The sequence below is a fragment of the Tyto alba genome, unplaced genomic scaffold, assembly GCF_018691265.1.
Source record: "Tyto alba isolate M040663 unplaced genomic scaffold, T.alba_DEE_v4.0 Super-Scaffold_38, whole genome shotgun sequence".
NCBI classification, from domain to species: domain Eukaryota; kingdom Metazoa; phylum Chordata; class Aves; order Strigiformes; family Tytonidae; genus Tyto; species Tyto alba.
In genome coordinates, this window is record NW_024881313.1 from 16,905,106 (window position 1) to 16,926,078 (window position 20,973).

Here is a 20,973-nt window from a genome sequence, read left to right on the forward strand (position 1 = left end):
AGCTAAAATCTCCCAGAGAATCCACCCTCCCTGAGCATGCTTAAACATTCAGACATTTGGCAGAAGCAGAAGTCTGAGCCAAGAAGTCTGGAATCCAACGTTAGTTTTAGATGGGACAGTGTCAGTAGAAAAACTGTTCTGACAGTTTCCCCAAAATCACAATCCCAAACCTGTTCATGGCTAAACACATTTCCAAGTCCCTTGCTCAATTTCTGCTCCTCTCTCTTCAACCTCACTAATGACAAAAAGGGTGGGAAACCCTAGCCCTGTGTAAGTAGACTCCCCATCTCCATCCCATAGGCTGAGGCTAGTCAAAGTCACTAACCCTTCCCACCTTCCTGTTACTGCTTTCTACACCTTGTACTTTCTACACCTTGGCCTCTGTAATGTGCATTTCTTCCAGACCCACTGTTGTAATCCTCTTCCTCAGATCACCTACCAACATATATTCTTAACCACCATTTCTGCTAGTTCTTTCTACCACTCCCCAGGCATGGACAGTGCTGAACATTTCAGTGGGGCAGTCATCTTCTTCCAGGCTGCCAGAGGCATTAGAAAGGGAAGCAAGAAGGCTAGAAGGAATACAGGAATCAAAAGGGGACAAAAGGACATGGATAATGCATGCTGAGTTTTTAAGTCCGTCAAGATCAGAAAAAACCCCACAACTACATACAAAGTGTGGGAGTGGAGTGGGGTGTTGACACTCCTGCAATGACAATTGCCACATAAAAAGCCATTCTCACAAGGGGACTTGAATGACATTCACAAGCTCAGGACAAGCCAATAAACCAAAAGCCAGAGCTTAAATCTTGGCCCATCATCCCACATAGTACATGAGCCCTGAGATAAAGACAATTCTTTAGTGGGTCTCTTTAAATCCATCTTGTTTATTATTATAGCTGAACACAAAAGTGACTTGCTAACCCAACACGAGGCATGAAGGGGTTTGTCCCTGAGGAGAAACAGAACAGAAAACAAGAAGGGCACCTTAGCAAGCTGCAGGATCTAGTAGGAAAACTACAACGTGCCTAGACCACTGTATTTCTCTGTAACTTCCATTTCAATTAGAAAGACTCAGTAAATAAAATACTAATAGGTTGTGTGGCTTAATCAATAAGTGTAGTAGCAACTAGAACTGATGAGCTCCTTTGTATTTGCAAAAATCAAGTGAGGAGAAAAATCAAACTACAGCTGTTAATTTGATATGACCACGCACAGATTGGAGTAGACCACTCACTGTATCAGTATGTTGCCAATACTGGACATGAACATCACAGAGCTACTGGATATAATCTCCTTATAAATGTATCAGTATTGCCTGATCAAAGATGAGACTCTATCACCTCAGCAACTGAACCCAGACAAACCTGCCCAACACAGACACAACTCCTCAGCAATGTGCAACTGCAGAGAAGTTTAAGTCCAGTGTAAGCAGCAATGTTCTGCATATAAGACTGAGATTCAGGAATGTAACAAAATCACCACTGCTTTGAAGCAGTTTGTGAAACTCTGAAAGTCTTGGGAATGCATCTTGCTCTAAATAAGCCTTTTCCAAGCAACTCTTGAAGCAAGTTCATCTGCAACAGTATTTTGAGATACTGCAAAAGGTCAGACATGTTTTTAGTTTCCACAACTGAAGTGAGAACATCTTAATATGCAGGAAAACACAGCTCAAGCACTATGAAGTCCTTGGAGTTCTTTACTAGTGATGTGCTGCTCATCATCACCTCATCCCAAGTATATTAAAGAATGACTTCAACAGAGCTACCAAGTTTTGTAGGTCAAGTTTTTCTGCCAGGGGAATACGGTCTGACCTGAAAAAGGTCACAGGAATTAGGACAGAAGCAAGTTCCCATAGACAATAATTAATTTCTTTCTTCCATCAGCATGGCTAGTTAGTGCGTATGCTACATCAAACACTTTGCAACAGTAAACTGCACCTCTGAAGGAACTTACTAAACAAGGAATACTAAATCCCTGTTCCAACACGTGCCAGAAAACTTTGGCTAAAAATCAAGAACTGATTACATCCAAAAGTCTAAGAGCACATTCCAGTTGAGATATGCATATTAAAATAGTGGCAGCCAAAGTGATAACACTCACAAGGCTAAACATCCTCCCTAAATTCCCACCTCGGTTCAGTATTTCAAATAGCACCAGTCCTATGAAAGCAGAACAGTAATGTTCCCAAACAGAGAAAAGGAAACTCAGTGCATGAAACAGACACAGGAACACTACTCATTTATTTCTAATTAGGGCTCAGCATCCCAGTGATGACAGATCACAGACTTCAACAGGCCCATCAAAATGCCTCTTCTCCAGCTGGTTAGGATGCTCGCATATGACAACTGGGTAACGTTTGAAACAAACAGACAAAGTCTCCACAGATAAACAAACCTGGTCTAAGCTGTAAAACACATTCCTCTCCCAAAGCTGTCTGTGATCATGATAAACTATGTTTAAAATACTAAGAACCATTTATTTGAGAAGAAGCTACGATTGGGTATCCGTATCTTGAAAGTATCTCTAACCTTAACTATACAATGAGTGTTACATATCGTAGGAACTGTAGTAGTGTCACTGCCATAAAGAAATGTGTAATTATCTGCAGGTATTTTTCCAACATTTTGTTGGGCTTTAACAAGTGCTGTTAATAAAACCTAGCCCTTTTGTACAGTTTGGATTTCATTTCACTTGAGGAACTTTTATAAACTTGTTTACATAATTCTCAAAGATGTAGATTTATAATTCTGTCAATGATTTTACAAGGTTAATGGCCTTTGTAATTAAAACAAATGAATGAGAAACGGAACTACTTTAAATTTATACACTTCAGTCAACCATAAAAACAGCAAACTCTGCAAAGAACTTGGATGTATGAACCAGAGTAAAACCCGCCTTTTTGCTGACAGCCCCAAAGCAATGTACAGAAAGGGACATATTCCCCTTAATGGTGTGCTTAGACTCTGAAGTCTTTTGAAACCGAAAGTGCTAAGAATAGAGATTAACACAATTTCTATTCTAGTTTCCAGACCTAAACTGAAAAACACGGATTCTCTTTTCAGGAGTATATCTATTATCCAAGATAGTTTTAATTTAATTTAAACATCACTTTCTTTTATTTTTTTTTTAATTGAAACCTCAAGTTTTTGATCAGTATATTTTTAAATAAATCAATTTAACTAGAACTAAATAGCACTGATAACGAAAGCTCAAAGTCCCTTACTCAAAAAAAAAAAAAAAAATATCCAATCCATCTAAAAGGAAGTCAGTTAAGACTTGAGAATCTCACAACACTTGTTTAAAAATTTCATAGCATGATTCAATAATTTTTTTATTAAGTTAGGTGACACATATTAGCAAGTAAAAGGCTAGATCACATCATACTCATTTTTAAGATCAAATAATCTGAAGTTGAAATAATTATAACCCATATTTCTTCATGGAACTAAAACTTCCATCATCCAAACTTCACTAAAGAACTTAACAGCAACAACACATCAGAAGTTCATTCTAGGAAAAGAGAAAGGAATAAAAACCCCTGATACTTAAGGGGTTTTTTAAGGTCCAGAGGTTTCCTATTGCCTCATAGAGGTTAGAAGTTGCTTCATGCTCTTGAACTATGATCAGGAGTTATTAATGTGCAAAGAAATTCTTTGAATGTGACATTCTACCTTCTTGTCCATAGCCATAAAAATAGATGAAAAACATGAATGTATGGGCTAATGGGGAGATGGGAAGGTTATTAATGCAAGTCATAAGCCTCTCCGACTACTGGCAGAAATCTGACAGAAAGGTGTTAAGAAAGTTTGAACCCATTATCCACAGATACATACTCATACAGGTTATTTAGTTTGACCTCCTCAAGAGAAGGAGCAATTTTCAAGCTTATACATTTGTACTGAGTATATTTTTAGAAAGACATCCATTCTCTTGCAAAAACCCAGCCACAAAAGTGTCTCCAACCCTCATCCATATTTGGTAGAGTACAAAGTCCAACTAGTCATTGCACAGATAACAAGCAAAGCCTCTTTAATCACACTTTGAATGGAGACTATACATTGCTCTAACACCTTTTATTTTGCCTTTATATAGATTTGTACTTATTTGTGCAAGCAAGGCTGAGAGACAGCAGCATATAGATACACATCAATACCGATCACTTGAATTTTGTTTGTGAGCCACAGCTACAATCCTTAGCTTCTCCAGTGGCATGCAAATAAAGCATTTTTGATTATGCAAAGAGTCCTCTGCTTTGTGAATAGGGTCTGAAGTGATTCAAATGTTAATTCTGTTAGAAATCTCGATGCAAAGCCAGTATTTCAACCATGTCAGCTTTATAACCAAGACTTCCTAAGAAACACGTAATTGTAAATTGAAAGATATCTTTTAGGACCACAAATACATTGAGATAAAGTAACCTGGAAAAGTGTAGAAGTTCTTTACAGCTTTTTGACAATGGGCTCATGACCTGCTGGGCTTTGCTTTGAGTTAGATGCCCCTTCAGGAACTGGCAGTTTTCTACCAGCAGCAATTTAGGCATTGCTATGCTGAGAAAACCAGAAATGAAACAACAAAAGCCAATTTTTATCTTGTCCAGAGTTTAACGTGCTAAACATTTGGGGTTTCTGCCTTCTCATTTTCTTAATAAAACTCACACACAATCCAGTAAATACTTGTATGACAATGTTCTTGCCAGTATTAAACACATTTTTCGAGCCCTCACAACACACAAAAGAGCAAGCATATGTCCTGGATTTCAAAGAAATAGGGTGAAAGGGAAGTGAGCGTGTGTGTTATCCTGTCAATTTGAGACTGAAATGTGTAAAATATAGAGTATATTTTTTTCCAGTTATAAAATTCTGGAAATATTTGGACCACATAAAAGTAGGTCAATTTTGACTTGCTTCCAAATGAGAACTTCAAAATATATTGACTTATCAGCTTTTCTTTTTACTTTGCAAGTACAGTTTTGATTTTTTTCTTTTTTTTTTTCCAGTCAGTCATATTCAACCTATCACGGTAACTTGGGTTACTTTTTCCTCTCAAGTTTTAGGAGATATGAGGGAAGGGAGGATGTTTTCAGTTGGAAGCCAGCCCCACTGGCACTGCTGTCACCCTGTCTGAGAATCTAGCATGATGGTACATCAGGATTCCTACCACTCTCTTGACTTTGATTGCTCCTGCTCAGGGACAACCAGACTAAATAAAACCCGAGTATATTTGTCATATAAGTACCTGAGCTGTACAACTAAGACCGGCTTCAAAGAACTACCTCTCAGTTTAAGTTACCTATAGACAAAAAAGGGTGCTGGGAAGCTTTCACAGGAGATTCAGAGCAAAAAGTCAAATGCTTAAAATTAGCTGACACTGACAATGCAAATTTTGAGAATCTTCTCAAGGCAAAATCCACAGCATCCTTATTCGTATTAGCCCCTTCCTAACATCCCAAAGTAATAGTCAAAGAAAACTGGCTGGTACCACTTCTCCACTGATTAAGGGAATGCTGAACCAAGCTTCACAAAACAAGGACAACAAACAAGGTATATCAGATCAGAATGGATACAAATCACCAAGTTTAGCACAGTTAATATAACCTTATTTACAAGGCTTCCTCTGTTCATTTTGTTTTTAGTTCACTTTTCAATTAGCTCCAGCTAAATTTGCTGCCAGCTGAGAAACTGTGGAAGTTTGTGACAAGTGGCCCAGATCTTAAAAATTCAGAAATACACAGTTTCAGATTTTACAGCTGTATATGTGGTGTCTTTTAGACTTCACTGTCATGGTTTGTATTTTAACAAATGAGTTCAGAGGTGGAAGGTCACAATATCCTATTACCAGTCTCTGAACCATCCAGTCCCCCTTCATCTCAGCAGAAAAATGAAATACATTATCAGCTTTTTTTATATTGCTTACTCAGGAGGAACACTCCAAAGTAAAATAATGTGGATATTCATTTTCATTGCTTTGAAGAAGACACTAAAGGTCAATTTCTAATTTTGAAATGCTACTCTCTCCTTATTGATTATAAAGCTTGAAAGCAGTAACTCCACCCACACTGCAAGAGGATATCCCATTATGAAGCATGTATTTCAGCTCCATATAATTCCTGAATTATAAATTTCCTATATTTCCCAGCAAAAACTGAAAAATGGAACTAAAATGTTCACAACACAATCTTCAGTCTATGGAAAAATACAAGAGATGAAAAGGAGCAGTGCTGTCTCTCAAAGCAATGGTCTGACTCAGACAACTGTGCCTACAGCATTCAGCAGCAGTTAGACCACAGAAAAAAAAAAATCAGCCTGTGAAGAACACAGAAAACGAAACCAAGGGAGGAAAAGAAATAATGTATTTTCTTCTTCATATATGTAACTTCAATATAAGAAGTATTTGCTAACCCTTTTCCACTGTTTTGATGATAACTGATGTTTTTCTGCCTATATGAAAGGTATTAGTGCATGCTTCTTATTGACTACAGTGGCTGCTGCCATATTTATTGCCAGTAAAAAGATGCATGCTACTGGAAATATTTCCCAATTATTTCAAAGTTTAGAAACAATTAATGCTTAAAATCTCCAGCAAAGTACTGTGACCTAAACATAGCATTTTACCATGCTGGGATTTTTTACTTCCCTGAATATATGACATATTTTAGAAAGAACTGAATTGCTACCACAAAAGATGGGAACAAAAGGCAACAAAGCAAAATACTGCAATAGCCTCTTCCTTTCAGGCTGCCTGTCTTCTTCTGCTCACTAGCAAGCCTATTCTGAAGGCATGGCCCCATCATTTGCAAATAAGGATCATTCTCCCTTTGATTACAGCAGTGATTTATATAGATATAAAACGGAATAGTATCTTGTGTCTGGAAAGAGTCTGATGATGCTTAATTTTAGAACCTGTTCAAACTAGTTGTAGTTTTTTTCAAAATGAAAAACAAAACAAAACAAAGTGGTTACTGTGCTGAGAACAAAAGCACTGAAAACAAAAGCACTGCTTTGGATCCAACAGTAGCACATGCACATCTTCATTGATATACTCATGTCTGAAGAATCAGGACTGTTTCATACCATATTTCCAAATAAATTACACACATCAGGAGAATTAGGATAATTCATTCATGAACATTCTGTGTTAAAACCCCACAAAGCTGTTCTGATAATGTGTTTATGAATGATGACTGAAATTAGTGGCAAGAAGATGGTCATGTGCCTCAGATACAACTTCTGACAAAAACGGATGTCTTTCATGGGAAGCATTTTATCTTTATGTAGATGTGGGTACATGCCAGGTCACATGAGACATTCCCTGGGTTGATCAAAGACAGTATGCAACTCTTCACATAGGATTTGCTTGTTTGGAGGACAGGATTAGTCAGTCTTCTATGTCAAGTCTTAAAGACATACAAGAGACATGCACACGTGATATATATATGCACCCACACACTCCTTCCCATACATGTAGTAATGTATCTCCTTCAAAGGGGAAAGATTTAACACCAAGAAACCAGACAACCTTCTCATAACCTTATTTTGCATTTATCCAAAGTTGAAACTAATTCTGCTGAGAAACAACAGTCACCTAGTTTAACGTGTGCAAAAGACTATGGAAAAAACTCAAGCAGACTGAACCGGTTCAAAAACCGAGTTGCCACTTTGCTCTGCTACTTTCAAAATCCAGGACACAGCAGTGGAAAAACACACACAAAACACTCAGCAGTCTTGACAAAGACAACTGACTTTGTGCAGATTTAAAGTCTCCACTTTAATCACAAGGCTAAATGGTACTGTTGCTAAGATTATTCTTTTCACAAAGAAAAAATAAGTTGAAGAATTGCCTAGGTTCAGGAGATATTTCTTTGCCTTAGCACCAGATGATATCAAAGTTTTATTTCACCAGATAGCCATGGAAGGTATTGGCACTTGGAAGGGTGCCTCAGGGTCTTCTAAGCAATTCAAGCTGTGATACCATCGCTTCCTAGTATCTCCATTCACACTAACAACCAGATAGTATCTGTGCCACCAATTCAATCCACTCCAACTGGGATACAGTCACAGGGCAAAACCAAATGCTACCTGGAGCAGAATTAACTTAGGTCTACATTTTATGGTGGTAGCATGTGCTACAAGAGGAGATCACATTTGCAAAAGACGGACCCTCACCAACTTCCACTCATACAAGAAAGCCGTGAGGGCTGCATAAGTGTTCTGTATGATTTGTAGTTACATACTTCAGTTTTGCATGAAGAAAGGATTGTCATCCTCCTTTTAACCTTCATATTCTGTAATTGCCATCCTTTTTCTATCTTTCCCATCACACTATGAGGGATAGCAAGAGCAGGAGACCAGACAAATCTGTAAGGCAACAGTTTTGACCCCTGTGCTAAATAGGGAAGAGAAGAAAACTGCTCAGAGCAGAAGCCCCCAGCAGGGCCAAAAGCCAAGTCAGAGACTTACTGAAAAGAGTTCAATAGCACCCCAGAACTAATGGATTTGTAGCCTTCTAGCACATAAACTAGCATGAGATCACTTATCTAACACCTTCCATGTGAATACTGAAGATGCACAGACAACTTTTTCAGTGGAAGTAGGTCAGAGTCTGAAAGGTCTACCATTAAGCTAACTGATAACAAGGATGAGGAAAGGATTCTTGATGGTAAAATGATATTTAAAAAAAATTAAATTCAAAAAATCCGCAAAGTGTCACCCCATTCTTTTCTTGCTTGAACTGTGCCCAAGAACAAAAGCCAGAAGGTCACAGTTTGCACATCAAAAGTACTGAATGAAGATTCAATTGATACAGCCATGCTCCATCTCAGCAGGCTACAGATAAAATATTGGATGGGGAATGAGAGGAGGACAGACGGGACAGAATATTCTGTGGAACAAATTTAGCTCTATGAAGATGGATAATTTGGAATTTTCATTTGTACTTTTCAGAAAAGCATGACACTTCTCCCACATGATGGGAGTTCATTATAAAGTTTAAAATTTATATCACAATTCTCAAAGGAAAACACCATCATTTATGTTGCATTTATGTAATCCCAGCTCTCCTGAAGGTTTTATAATTGTGAGAACCACCAATTTGTTACAGGGTGAAAGAAAAAAAAAGAAGGGGAAAAAGAAAAAAAAGGAAAGGGTATGCTCAGTCTATGAATAGCAAGGAACAAAGAAACAAGCAGGACAGACTTTATCAATCTATTCTATTTCAGAGCACCCTACATGGGCAGAAGACCTTGTTTGATCTATCAAAAAGAAGTGAGGAAGTAGCACAGAGTGATTTGGACACACTGAAAAGCAGGACACAATAACATCACAGTAACTACTTGCACTGTATGTGAGATTGGAAAACTGTAAACTCCCACGTTCATCTGAGATGACCAGAAATTCAGTTCACCTGTTTCAGCCAGTCAGTTCAATTGCTTTCAGAGAAAGGCAAATGAATACTGTCTAAAAATTAGCAGCCAGTCAGGGCTGGGGAAAACAGCAGGAGGGAAAGCAGAATGAAGACGAAAGCTCCTGCTGCTTTGAAGCGCCATATCACCGAGGTTCTAACGTGCTTCTCTCAGACGTACACAAATGCACACAAGTACACATGCAGAAGAAAGCACAAATGAAATATGGCTGAAAATCTGAGACATTGAAAAAGTGTTCAGTCATAAAAACTCCAGAAAATAAAGGTAATTTTTCCATTATTAATAAGTAAGGATGAATATACACTTCTCTACAATACGATAGCATATTTAATACAACATCCAAAAGTCTTGGAAATTTTAAAATTACTTCATTTCATAAGAAAGGCCACAGGAACATCCTTTCCACATATACTGTAGTTTTTGAAGCCCGACCTGTCTTAATTTGGAAATCTTGCATTCACTTTTTATTTTGAGGAAGCATACAGTTTGGATAGAGGCTGCAGAAAGAGACCAGACAGAGATATTAAAATTGCTGGAGTTTCGTTACTTTTGAATACTTCTTGACCTTAAATATCCAGCAACGAAGTGTCCCAGAGGTTCTTGGCTTGTGTGTGTTATTTTTAACAGCACTGAAAAACAAAGCTGTTCTGACTACAAGCTGCATTGGCATTGCAGGGACTTTACAGTTAATTGAGCTGTAGCTATTTAGCCTGCAGTAGGCACCAGATCTGCCAATTCTGTAGGCAATGAAAGAGCTCCCCAAGCTACGGCCAAGATACTGTCCTTTTCTTTTTTTACTTAAATGCTCCAAAGCAATGTGGCTTCTGGGGAGAGTGAACCTATCCTCAGACTCTAAAAATATAAAGACACAAAACCCCTACAGTAGCACATGTGACATGTATGCTCAGAATAGTTACATCTTCATAATCTTAAATGTAATCTCTTTAAATTCTCTGAGGCTTGTTGAGCCAGACACATATGAAGCTTTTAGGCATTTCAGTTATGGAAATTTAAATTTCTTGACTGGACTTCATGACGGAAATGTGAAAGTCCTCCAAACTCATATCATTCAAAAGAAAGCAGCTATCAAGCTTCCTTAATTTAAAAAAAAAAAAAAAAAAAAAAACAAACTTAAAAACCTTGCATAAAAGGAAGAATAGGTTTATTTTTTATAAGAGGATGAATTAACTTCCAAAAATATTAACCTTTTACTCTTTACTGTCAGATGAAGATGGGATTCCCATTGCAATTTTCATGTTTACCTTCTACAGGTATATCAATCAACGACTCTTAAAAAAAAGGCAAACACTGTTTCACTGTGCCCTTGACCTACATCATACAACCTTCCAGACTTAGTCTAATACAATGAACAGGAGGCTTATCATCATGAGTCATCTAACCAGTGCCATGAGGTCATTTGTTGACTTAAAGTTGTAAAGATCATTATGCTATATATCAGTCAAAAATCACTGAGCTGGGAAGTGCGTGCAGTAACTAAGGTAAAAATTCGATGTGAGGTCACAAGAATTATACCTACTGAGTAAAAATATAATTTTCTGTAGCATTTCCTTAAATGGTATCTGTACAGACTCTGCTGTTTCTCTTGGATAACACAGAAGCACAGCTGCTTTACATAACTTGCAGTACTGTTACTACAAAGCAGTATTTTCCATTGTGCACCCATTAGGAACATTGTGCAATAAATTACACATTCACTTAGGTAAGAGCTCGCTCTCAGCAAACTGCTGATCTTCCCTGTACTTTCTTAGCAGTTACTCCACTTCAGTTTTCCACAGATAAAAGTTTCATGAAGATTTATCCCCTCCAGCCCGATAACTTCAGAAGGGACTGCCTCAGAAAAACTCACAACCTCAGGAAGTCTGCCTGGTCTGGGGCATAAAGGCAGATTTGCATTTCTTTCATAGACCATTTAAGGTTTCCATTTTTTGTTTCTCTTCTTCCCTCTTAGCACACAGTGAGATATGGATGGAAGAGGCCTGAAACTCTGAAGATGGTTTGTGGCCAAGAATTAAGCATCTCTCCTCCCTGCTCTATACTGACACTGAAATGCATTTAAGTTTCCTCCCACTAGTCACAATACATACTTATTCAGTATGCATGCTGAACTGCCTTTAAAAATTTAAATTAAAGAAATTGATTAAGCAAATCCTGTGTTCTTTGCCGTTTTATAATGCAAGATAGCTGGCTGTTTCCAAAGCATTTCTGTGCTACTTTTGTACACTGCTATTCATATGCAGCATTAAGGTAACAGCCTTCACACTGGAGTAGATGGAAAATTATTATCTCAGCATCTGTCAAACTGAAGATAGAGTCTCTGACCTGAACACTTTTAAATGTGAAACATAAATAGGTACAAATACATATTAATTACAAGATGTAAATATAAAAAATTAGTAAAAATAAATAAACTAAGTGTTACCTAATCATGGCATTTAAACTGCAAAGTACAGAAATATCTACAAAGCATGCTTGGTTTGGATGATGCTTTGAAACATCATCTAGGAGTATGGGAAATGAAACATTACCATATACTAAAACACTAGACTAGTGTTACATTACTAATAGTAAATCTAATTAAGCTAAGCAAAGGAGCAGCAATATTTTCAAGCGTGGAAAATGAAAACCAAATACAGAACAGTTTTCACCATTAGGATGGGGAAGAAATAATTTTGCTGCCCAAGGAAGGAATACAGTAAGCAAGTTAACCTCACAAGAAAGGTAGTGACAAAACCAAGGAATATTTGTCCACATGAATACCCAAAAAGCAAAATCTTTGTCATGCTGGATATAAGGAATATTATTACTCAGAAATCACACAAGATAACCACAGAATTGTAAATCAAGCTGTTTCCAGAATTAGAATCTACCAAACAGTTCAATATTTAGCCTAGATGAACATATGATATCGCAGGAAATTCGGGGAATGAAATATCTGAGATAAAAGTTAAGGTCAGTGAATTTTTCTGCTGGGTGCAGTGATGCTGAAACATCTCTGAACAGCTGATAATAAGAGTTATAGTAAAAGAATAAACCATAACTACACTAACACAGAAAATAAATTGTTTCCCAATCTGTATTCTACCAAATTTAGTTTAAATGAGAAAATAGTGTATAATTGACTTCCAGACTCTATACTGTCTGTTACCACAGTTGCACGCACATTTAGAATACAACAGTAATATAGTGGCCTGTGCCACTCATATATGCGATCAGAAAATCATATAGGTTTAACCCACTTAGGTATACACCTCAATCAGTTGCGCTTTTTTTCTCTTTTTTTTCCCCTTTTTTTTTCAGGCTCTTCAAAGGTAAATTAGATTATCCCAGACTAAGTGAGTCAAATTCAGAGAGAAACATCCTGTAAACTGCATGCCACTAAACAAATGCACCCCTAAATTGGCACAACTGACTCAGATCAAGTTGAAAGAACATTTAGCACAGGCTACTTCTAAATTTTGTTCTAGAAATTCAACAGAGCGCTAAGCAGCACTCATAAGACACATTTATCCACTTTCATTCAAACCTATGTAACTTTGATAAATGGTAGAAGACATAAACCCACATCTGCTGTAAAAGCAGAATTACTTTCTAAGCTTTATCAAAGTTTCAAATAACCTCCCCCAGTCCTTAATATTACCTATGATTTTTCTTATGCAATTTTACTGTTTGTTTTGGGGTTTTGTTTTGGTTTTTTTTGTTTGTTTGGTTGTTTTTTTTTTTTTTACTTTTTCTTCCATTTTTTGTTTCAACTAAGTTAGTGGTTGTTTCTGCAGTCACATATTCCATATTTATAACCTGCATTCTCCTACTTCTCTTAGTCTTTTTTCTTTGTAGCTTTGTCCTCCTTTGAGCTTCATTCTGCTGCTGTGACAACAGTAGCAATATTTTTCCCTGTACACAGATAGCTACAAAATTCCCTCAGCATGACCACTGCTTAAGATTTCAGCCTGTAACTTCCCCCTAATTAACATCACACAGCATCCCCATTAGGAGAACAGTGCATAATGCTATTTTTCTCTCTCTGCTTTACCCAAGGAGCCATGAGAAATGTTAAACAATTTGCTTACGGTAGTTTTAATTTACAAATAACTAGACTTCTGCCTGAATTTGCTTTTCATTGATGGAAAGTTAGAAAATAAGGAATAAGTCAAGGTCAAGACCTGCCTGGCTTCTCCATTATGAAATACTTTGGAAAGAAACGCCCTCCAACAGACCTCTGGCCCATGATACAATACAAGCATTTTTTTTATTAGAGCAACACTAGTCAGATAACTGAAATGAGAAGTTGATATTATCTTCAGCAGTATTTGTCCTTGTTCTAATTGTCCCAGTCTAAATTATAGGGCTGGAACTCTCAGTCAGCCAATGGAGATCAAGAAAAATCTGCTTAACAGTGTCCCATTCTTACTGGTTTTCCATATCAAACTGACCAGATAACTTCAAGAGCTTATACAAGCATTCCTTTTTTCCTTTTTTTTTTTTTTTTTTCCCACCCGTGTAGCCACGATCAGCCACAGCTGCATTACAGAACCCAACATGTCCAAGATGGATTAGATGTTGCTAAGAGGAAAGCAACAGCTTCCTTGGGTCCTCCTAATGAAGTTCACAGCTGTAGCATTACTGTCAAATACAGGTTTGGCACAACATCACTGAGATTACCTTCTGAAAGTTACATTTGGAATACAGCCTTCCTTACTTCTGCATCCCCAGTATTTGTTTCTGACAAAATCAAAACAAACAGGAAAGCCAAAGTCTAACTAGATCCTGATTTGTCCCCTTCCCATCTTAGTCATCATGTATGCCTGACTACATGATATAAAACATACAAGACTGTATTTCTACCAATAGCTCCTACAGATCTGAATGAAGTTCCACTACCCAGGAGATGGGATTACATTTACCAAAAAAACCCAACCCATAAACAGTCTATAACCTGAGTTTGACCCCACCTAATCAAGAGTCTACAGAAGTCAAGAAAAAATACTCTCATTAGTCTAATACTCTTTGGATCTAGTCCCAGCCTAGATGAGCACTTAGAAATATAGTTGATGCATACGGTCACATCAAAATCAGTAAGGGACCACATACTTAAGAATATATATATTAATCAATAACTTTAAGAGCTTTTCTGGACAAGAGATTGGTCTACTGTAAAGTAACAGAATTTTAACTGGCTTCAACCACAGTGCTGTAGTCACAGCTAAAAAGAAAACTTCTCCAGTGACAGTATGAAAAGTATTTTCATGCAAGTGTGCATTTATAATTAAAAAAAAAAAAATCAAGTAGAAAAATCTCTGTTCTTGCTCCTAATGCATACTTATTTATACTGCACTCATTCAACAAACTATTTATAAAGGAAAACACATTATACTGTATTTGACAGTTCTAACGCTATAAACTTTCATCTAGACCAAGCTCACATTAAAAAAATCTTTTAAGTGTCACTAAAAAGGTGCAAGAAAGCTGTATCTATTATTTTCTTATCAAGTCAGTATCATATCAACTAAAAACCTGAAGAACAGTAAACATATTTGAAATACAGGCTGTTACACCTTGAGCTTGGCATTACAAATACTGAAAGCTGCACTCGTAACCCTCTGCACACCTCGTTATCATGGCACTGCTGTGGGGACAGACAGCTCACATATAAAATACGTATAATTATGAATAAATGTGTCAGATCATTCAATAATTATTATTCAAACAAAGCAGTACAGAAGAATTGCTGAAATTCCTTCATAAATTGGCCATCCATGGTTTTCCCTCCTTTGCCAAAGAGCCCCTTTTAAAATGCACAACCTTGGGATGAAAATCCACAGTACTTTGAAGGCTTCTAACTTCAGGGTGTCGATCACATGAAACATGAATTTTTTTTTTTTTGCCCAGTCCACGCCAAAACAGGCTCAATGTACAGACAGACATATGGCACATGGATGGCTTCAGGAACATAGGCAGCAGCAAGGGACAAGGGAGCTGCAGTTGCTGGGACTGTGGCAGTGACTGCCACATAGCCACACACCTCCCACGCAGGGCCATGCTGCGGACCCTGTGAGTGCTGATGTTCTGGTATCTCCCCGGCTCAACCCACCTTGGGAATTACGCCAAAGTAGCATGGTTTTAAAAGGTCCCTCAAAAGCTGCAACCATCTTTTCCCTTTAGTTCACTACGAACTTCAGCCGAGTCTCAATCAGTGGTGTGATGGTGAATTGTTTATTATTGCTCTACCAAGGCTCATTCTAAGAGAGGAAGCCCATGCACAGAAGGCACATCCAGCCATTTCTGCAAAGGAGCTTGACACAGGCAAGCTCAGTTAAAGCAACCATCACTAGGGACCACAAGAGACTGACAAGGAAGGACAAAGGAGCAGAGCAGAAAGTGTAACAGGCATCTCTGAGCCCACTGGAGAAGAGCCATTCCCAAGCCACGCAAGTTAGAGGCCATGGGGGAGGAAAACCAAACAAAAGCTGATCCCAAACTACACACAGCTTCCAAGATGCCTGTATTTTTGCTCCCTTATCTTCTGATGGCCTTCATCAAGACATGCTTTTCTTCACTTCATGCTCTGGGTATATGAAAAATTACAGCTACCTTCATCTGAGGTGTTGACTGCAGGCAAGAAGTACTACTTACACAGTTCCCTCATCTTCCAGAGTGACTTCTCACACCCACCTTAAACACGCTCTTAAGTACTCATTTGTATAGTAAATCTAACAGGAGCCAAAGCAGAGGCAGAGCTGCATTTTTTAACAAGAACTCCCACACCAGAAGCTTTGTTTTGGAAGCACCAAAGTTTCTTCTTACCAAGAACATAACGATATAATTTGAATTCTTAAGCTATTCACTATAGCATGGAACAGATAAAAGTAGTGCAATATGACTACAATAAAAAAAAAAAAAAAAAACCACATATAATCGCTAAAAGCAAGTGCATACCTTCCCTGATAGCAGTAAACGGGGTTCCTTCTTCTTCTTGTAATCTAATCACCTTCAATGCCACCAGCTTTCCATTTACCCTGAAAAGGAAAGAGAGGAGGGGAAGGAGAAATAAAAAAAAAATTAAAGCAGAAACAGTTTTTCGCATAATAGAACTTGTTTCCCATCATGTACTTATTCAATTTCTTCTTCTCAATGCCAGTCATTCTTTTTTAGCACTGTAAGAAACACTTCATAGCTTCCATAATGTCAACTTTATATTTTCACACTCAGATGCAATCCAAGAAATGATCTCAGTTTTCTGTGAGTCAGTCTGTTTCCTTTCTATCACAGCACTAAACTGAAGCTTTGTTAAGAAGTATCACATTGTAAAATATGGCTTTAAAGTATCTGTCCTTTATTTGACCAAATTGTTCAAAGAAAAAGGCATATGATTTTCATCCATCACCCCACTTGCAGTATATCCATATTTATACTTATTACTTCCTTCCCAGTGCATCACACTCATAATTATCACCCTCAAAAAGCTATGGAAGTTTGAGATGGGAAATACTTTTTAAGTCATTCGGGCCATTTCCCATTAGGGCAGGATTGTTCCTAAGGCACATTCTTGACTACATGGCCCAGGCTAGTTTTAGATTATGATGACTGTCATTTATAAACTTAAAAATATTTTGTGCTCCAAGGGACAAAACTTCACAATAGGTCACTCTAATTTAAAATGTTTGTCTGGTTTCACTTCTGGCATTCAAAATTTCAGCACACGTGAATCACATTCAATGCCTTGCAAAAAAATCCAGTTGGTTCAGTTTATCCAAAGTTATTCTCACAAAAACTGAATGAAAGGTAAAAACTAATATCAATTACCCTTCTCAAGAACAAACTCATACTCTGAAATTTTAATAGACTCACCAGGTATTACAAGCAATGGTGAGGACAGATTACCGAAAAGGCATAATACAGTTGCCAATAATAATAACAGTATAATTATTATTAATAAAATAATATTATTACTACTATTTCTACTGCAATTTCTTTCTGTAAAAACAAATTAGCCTTTACAGACACAAAGCCCAAGGAAGCACTGGAGCTTTCATACTCCAATAGTCATGGAGGCAACTCCCTATTGCATTGAGCTCTAGATGTATTATTAAGTTTTCTAAGCAAGATGATATGGACACCTACCAAGCCTGAATTCATCTTCTCCCTCAGGCTTTTAATTTTTGCAGTTAGATTAGTTCAGTGACAGGATGGCTACCATCTTTTTTCTTCTCATTATTATTCTTCTACAATTGCCAGAATCTCATTAGCCCTATACACAGCATTGAGTAATGACTCTGAGAAACTTAAGAAACCCTGGTTATCAGAAGATGGCTTGCTCATCACCTTCTAACTATTCATAACACTTCACATGGGCACCAGTTCAAGTCTCGGGCCGTCAGTCACGGTTGAAAGACAATTATCAGCTTAACCCTACAGCATTATCTGGATTTCTCCTTATAATTGCCTTATATATTTTTTTTGTTTAGATTTAAACGGGACTTCTGGCATCAGAAAAAGATAAGCCTTGCCCCAAATAACTTCATGTGTCATGCACAGACAGGAGAAAAAAACATAATAAAAGCAGAAGCAAAAAGACTGATGAAAGACATGCGGTTCATATACATGTGTAGTTTTCAATTCCTTTGTCAATACACCACCCTACCTATCACATACATATAAATAAGTTAGATACCTGGATAACTTGATTATTTTACAATAGGTGACTGCACAACTGTGTAGGAGGAATTTAAATAAGAAAAGCAAGATAATTTTTCAGATCAAGAACAGGACAGATGTGTTCAGAGAAGGCAGTGCAGAATACAGTGGAAAAAAGCAGATCAAGGAGGTGCTAAGGAAACAGGGATGTGGAGTCTCTTTGCCAGCGAGATAGGAAAATAGCACACAGCATTGTGTAGATCATGTTCTTTTTAATCTGAACTTCTTCGGACTGTTGATTCATTAAGAGGAGTAAATAACACAAACAGCAACAGTATGGAACTCATTTTGAAGAATTCACAATTGAACACAGTAGGTGGGCTGTGCTATTTAGTTATCACTGCTACTTTGTCATTGGTACCTGTCATCATCTTGATAGGCATCATGGCAACTCTTAATACTGTCGACATGATCAAACTAATCTCAAGTAGTGTTCCTCTGGGATTTCATTCTCCCCTTTAGTATTATTTATCTCCAATATCTCAATCTGTAACCTCCAGAATAAACCAGCCTCATTATTCTCATTTACTACCCAGTCATTAAAACCTTTTTTTTCAGCTAATTTTCTATTAACAGGAGCATATAAAACTGGAGAGGTGAGAAACGATGAAGTATCATCAATTAAAAAAGACAGGTGTGTATATATTCACATCCTTTAACTATTCTCCCACTGATGCAATCTCAGGATGCAGTTAGCTGATGCTGCAGAGAGGAGCTAAGGGCTACCTTAGGGTATAGCCTTGCTCCCACTAAATCCCTGCCACACACTCCTGTCACTGTCTTGTATTTGCTCTCATTCCTGCTAGATCCTACAGTGAGACTGCTTAGGGAGAGTAAGTAGGAGAAGACTGGCCCTTCCAAAAGAACTAAATCATATATTAAAAAACGATAAAGGCATTTTTCACATTTTAAAAGCAAAACCCACTAGAAAATATATGAGAAGAACAGGGACCACCTCTTGAGAAGCAATGAGCCATGGGATCAAGCCATCTATGTCATGAAATTGTACGCTGAATCTTGTTATGGTGTGCCAAAATAATGTGGCAATTTCCTTAGAAACAAGACTGAGAAAGAGAGACCTGGAGAAAATTACCTCTGCAACCTATAAGAACTTGTCTTTGCAGTCTTCAGTAGTGATCATATAAGGTCAGCAGAATTCCTCCCAGATATTACTTCATATTTGTCTTCCACAACTTTCAAAGCATGCTCAGTATTTTAATTATTTTCAAAAACAAGTAGAAAACCAGAAAAACTGACAGGCAGACAGCCTTTTAGACAGTGAAAAGGCAACACTGCTGCCCCTTTTAACATATAGGATTCATTAAACCACCTCTCTTGCTCACCATCCAAAGTAAACTATTTCACACATTCTCAAAACAACATCCTTAGCTAGGTCAAGGATTTCACTTATCATCCTTGCCCATCCTGTCAACTGCCTCATTAGTTTCTATTAAGGACAATATTGGTTATAAAATTTCTATTTCCTAACTTACAAGCCATTCTCCTTCCTAAACTAACTTGCTCTCTCTTTCTCTCATTCAAAAATCTTTAGAGAAAGGACAGAAGTCCTGAAGCTTTTATAATGATCACACAAATCTACTTAGCAGCTGATGGACAGTTTTCCAATTTATAGAAATTCAGTATTTTAATATTACATAATCCCTTCTAATAAATTTCTGATTTTATATGCAATGTAGGCAAAAGAAAAATGAATCCAAATTGGTTTATATGGCATATAGTAACAGTTTGTATATTATAAAACATACAAATGATCCAGATATTACCGAAAAAGCTAATAGCATGTCATTCTGCCTCTTCTAAAACAGCACATATCAGCATTACCAAAATAAAAAACATTTTTAAAAATGACCATTTTATGATAAAGTAGAGAAGATTATAAATTATTTAATGCTTTAATGCATCATTAAGAACATATAATAGTGATGAATATGAAGTAACTGATGATTTAATTGGCTTCACTGGGATAATGCTGATGATGCCACATAGAGAACAAAAGAGTACAATAACACTATTTTCTCAAGTCCTTCAGTTATATTTAGATGCAATAAATGTTCTAAATATAACACACTTAAAAGAGTCGATTAACATAAAATCTGCCACTGATTTCAATCAGATTAATACAGTTTTACCACTGGCTGAAGTTGAGGCTGAGTTTATAACTCAAACAAGTGCTAAGCTTGGGAACACTTCTGCAAAGAAAAATCAGTAGACAGTATGGGGACGATGTTCTTATTTGTGACACACATTTCAATAAATTAATTCTTATGAAGAAAAGTAACTCTCAATTGTTGAATATTCATTTACATGAAAAGCTCAAAGTTTGATGACCAAAGCCTGAGAATATCTAATCAGATCTACTCTGTAGCAATATTAGTGTCACAAACAGAGGTCTAAAATCCCAAACAGACCATAATGGCCTGATGAAAACAGGCTCTGCCAGAATTTTCCTTTGAAGAATCCTGACAGAGGCAAATTCACTGTTGGTTTAGTCACCTCTGATTATTCTACCAATGGATAACTAACTCCACATTGAAGGCAACACTTCTTTTAATAATTATCATAAAAGACAATTCAGTGTAAACATGGTTTATATTATACTTTTCTTACTGAAAAGGACTTATGTTTGTAGTTTACAAAAATCACTTGCAATCCAAATAAAGCCCTATGGTGCAAATACTAAAGGGACTAACACAGCTCTCCAATTTCTCTTTTTGACTCCCACCATCTTTTACCTTCATCCTAAACAAAAGTTACCTTGTTTAAGAAGAAGCCAGTGGATTAAAGATACTTCATAATGCTGACGTTTATTAGGGCTGCAA

General features: G+C 37.1%; 1 protein-coding gene across 7 annotated transcripts in view; it reads right to left on the minus strand.

Annotated features, from left to right (window-relative positions):
• CDK14 (cyclin dependent kinase 14) overlaps positions 1 to 20,973 on the minus strand; it is a 320,024-nt gene that overhangs the window by 197,079 nt on the left and 101,972 nt on the right. For all 7 annotated transcript variants that reach the window (XM_042801716.1, XM_032991372.2, XM_032991368.2 and 4 more), the window contains one exon: positions 16,376 to 16,455. In XM_042801716.1, the coding sequence (XP_042657650.1) occupies positions 16,376 to 16,455 (80 nt within the window). The remainder of the gene's footprint in view (positions 1 to 16,375; positions 16,456 to 20,973) is intronic.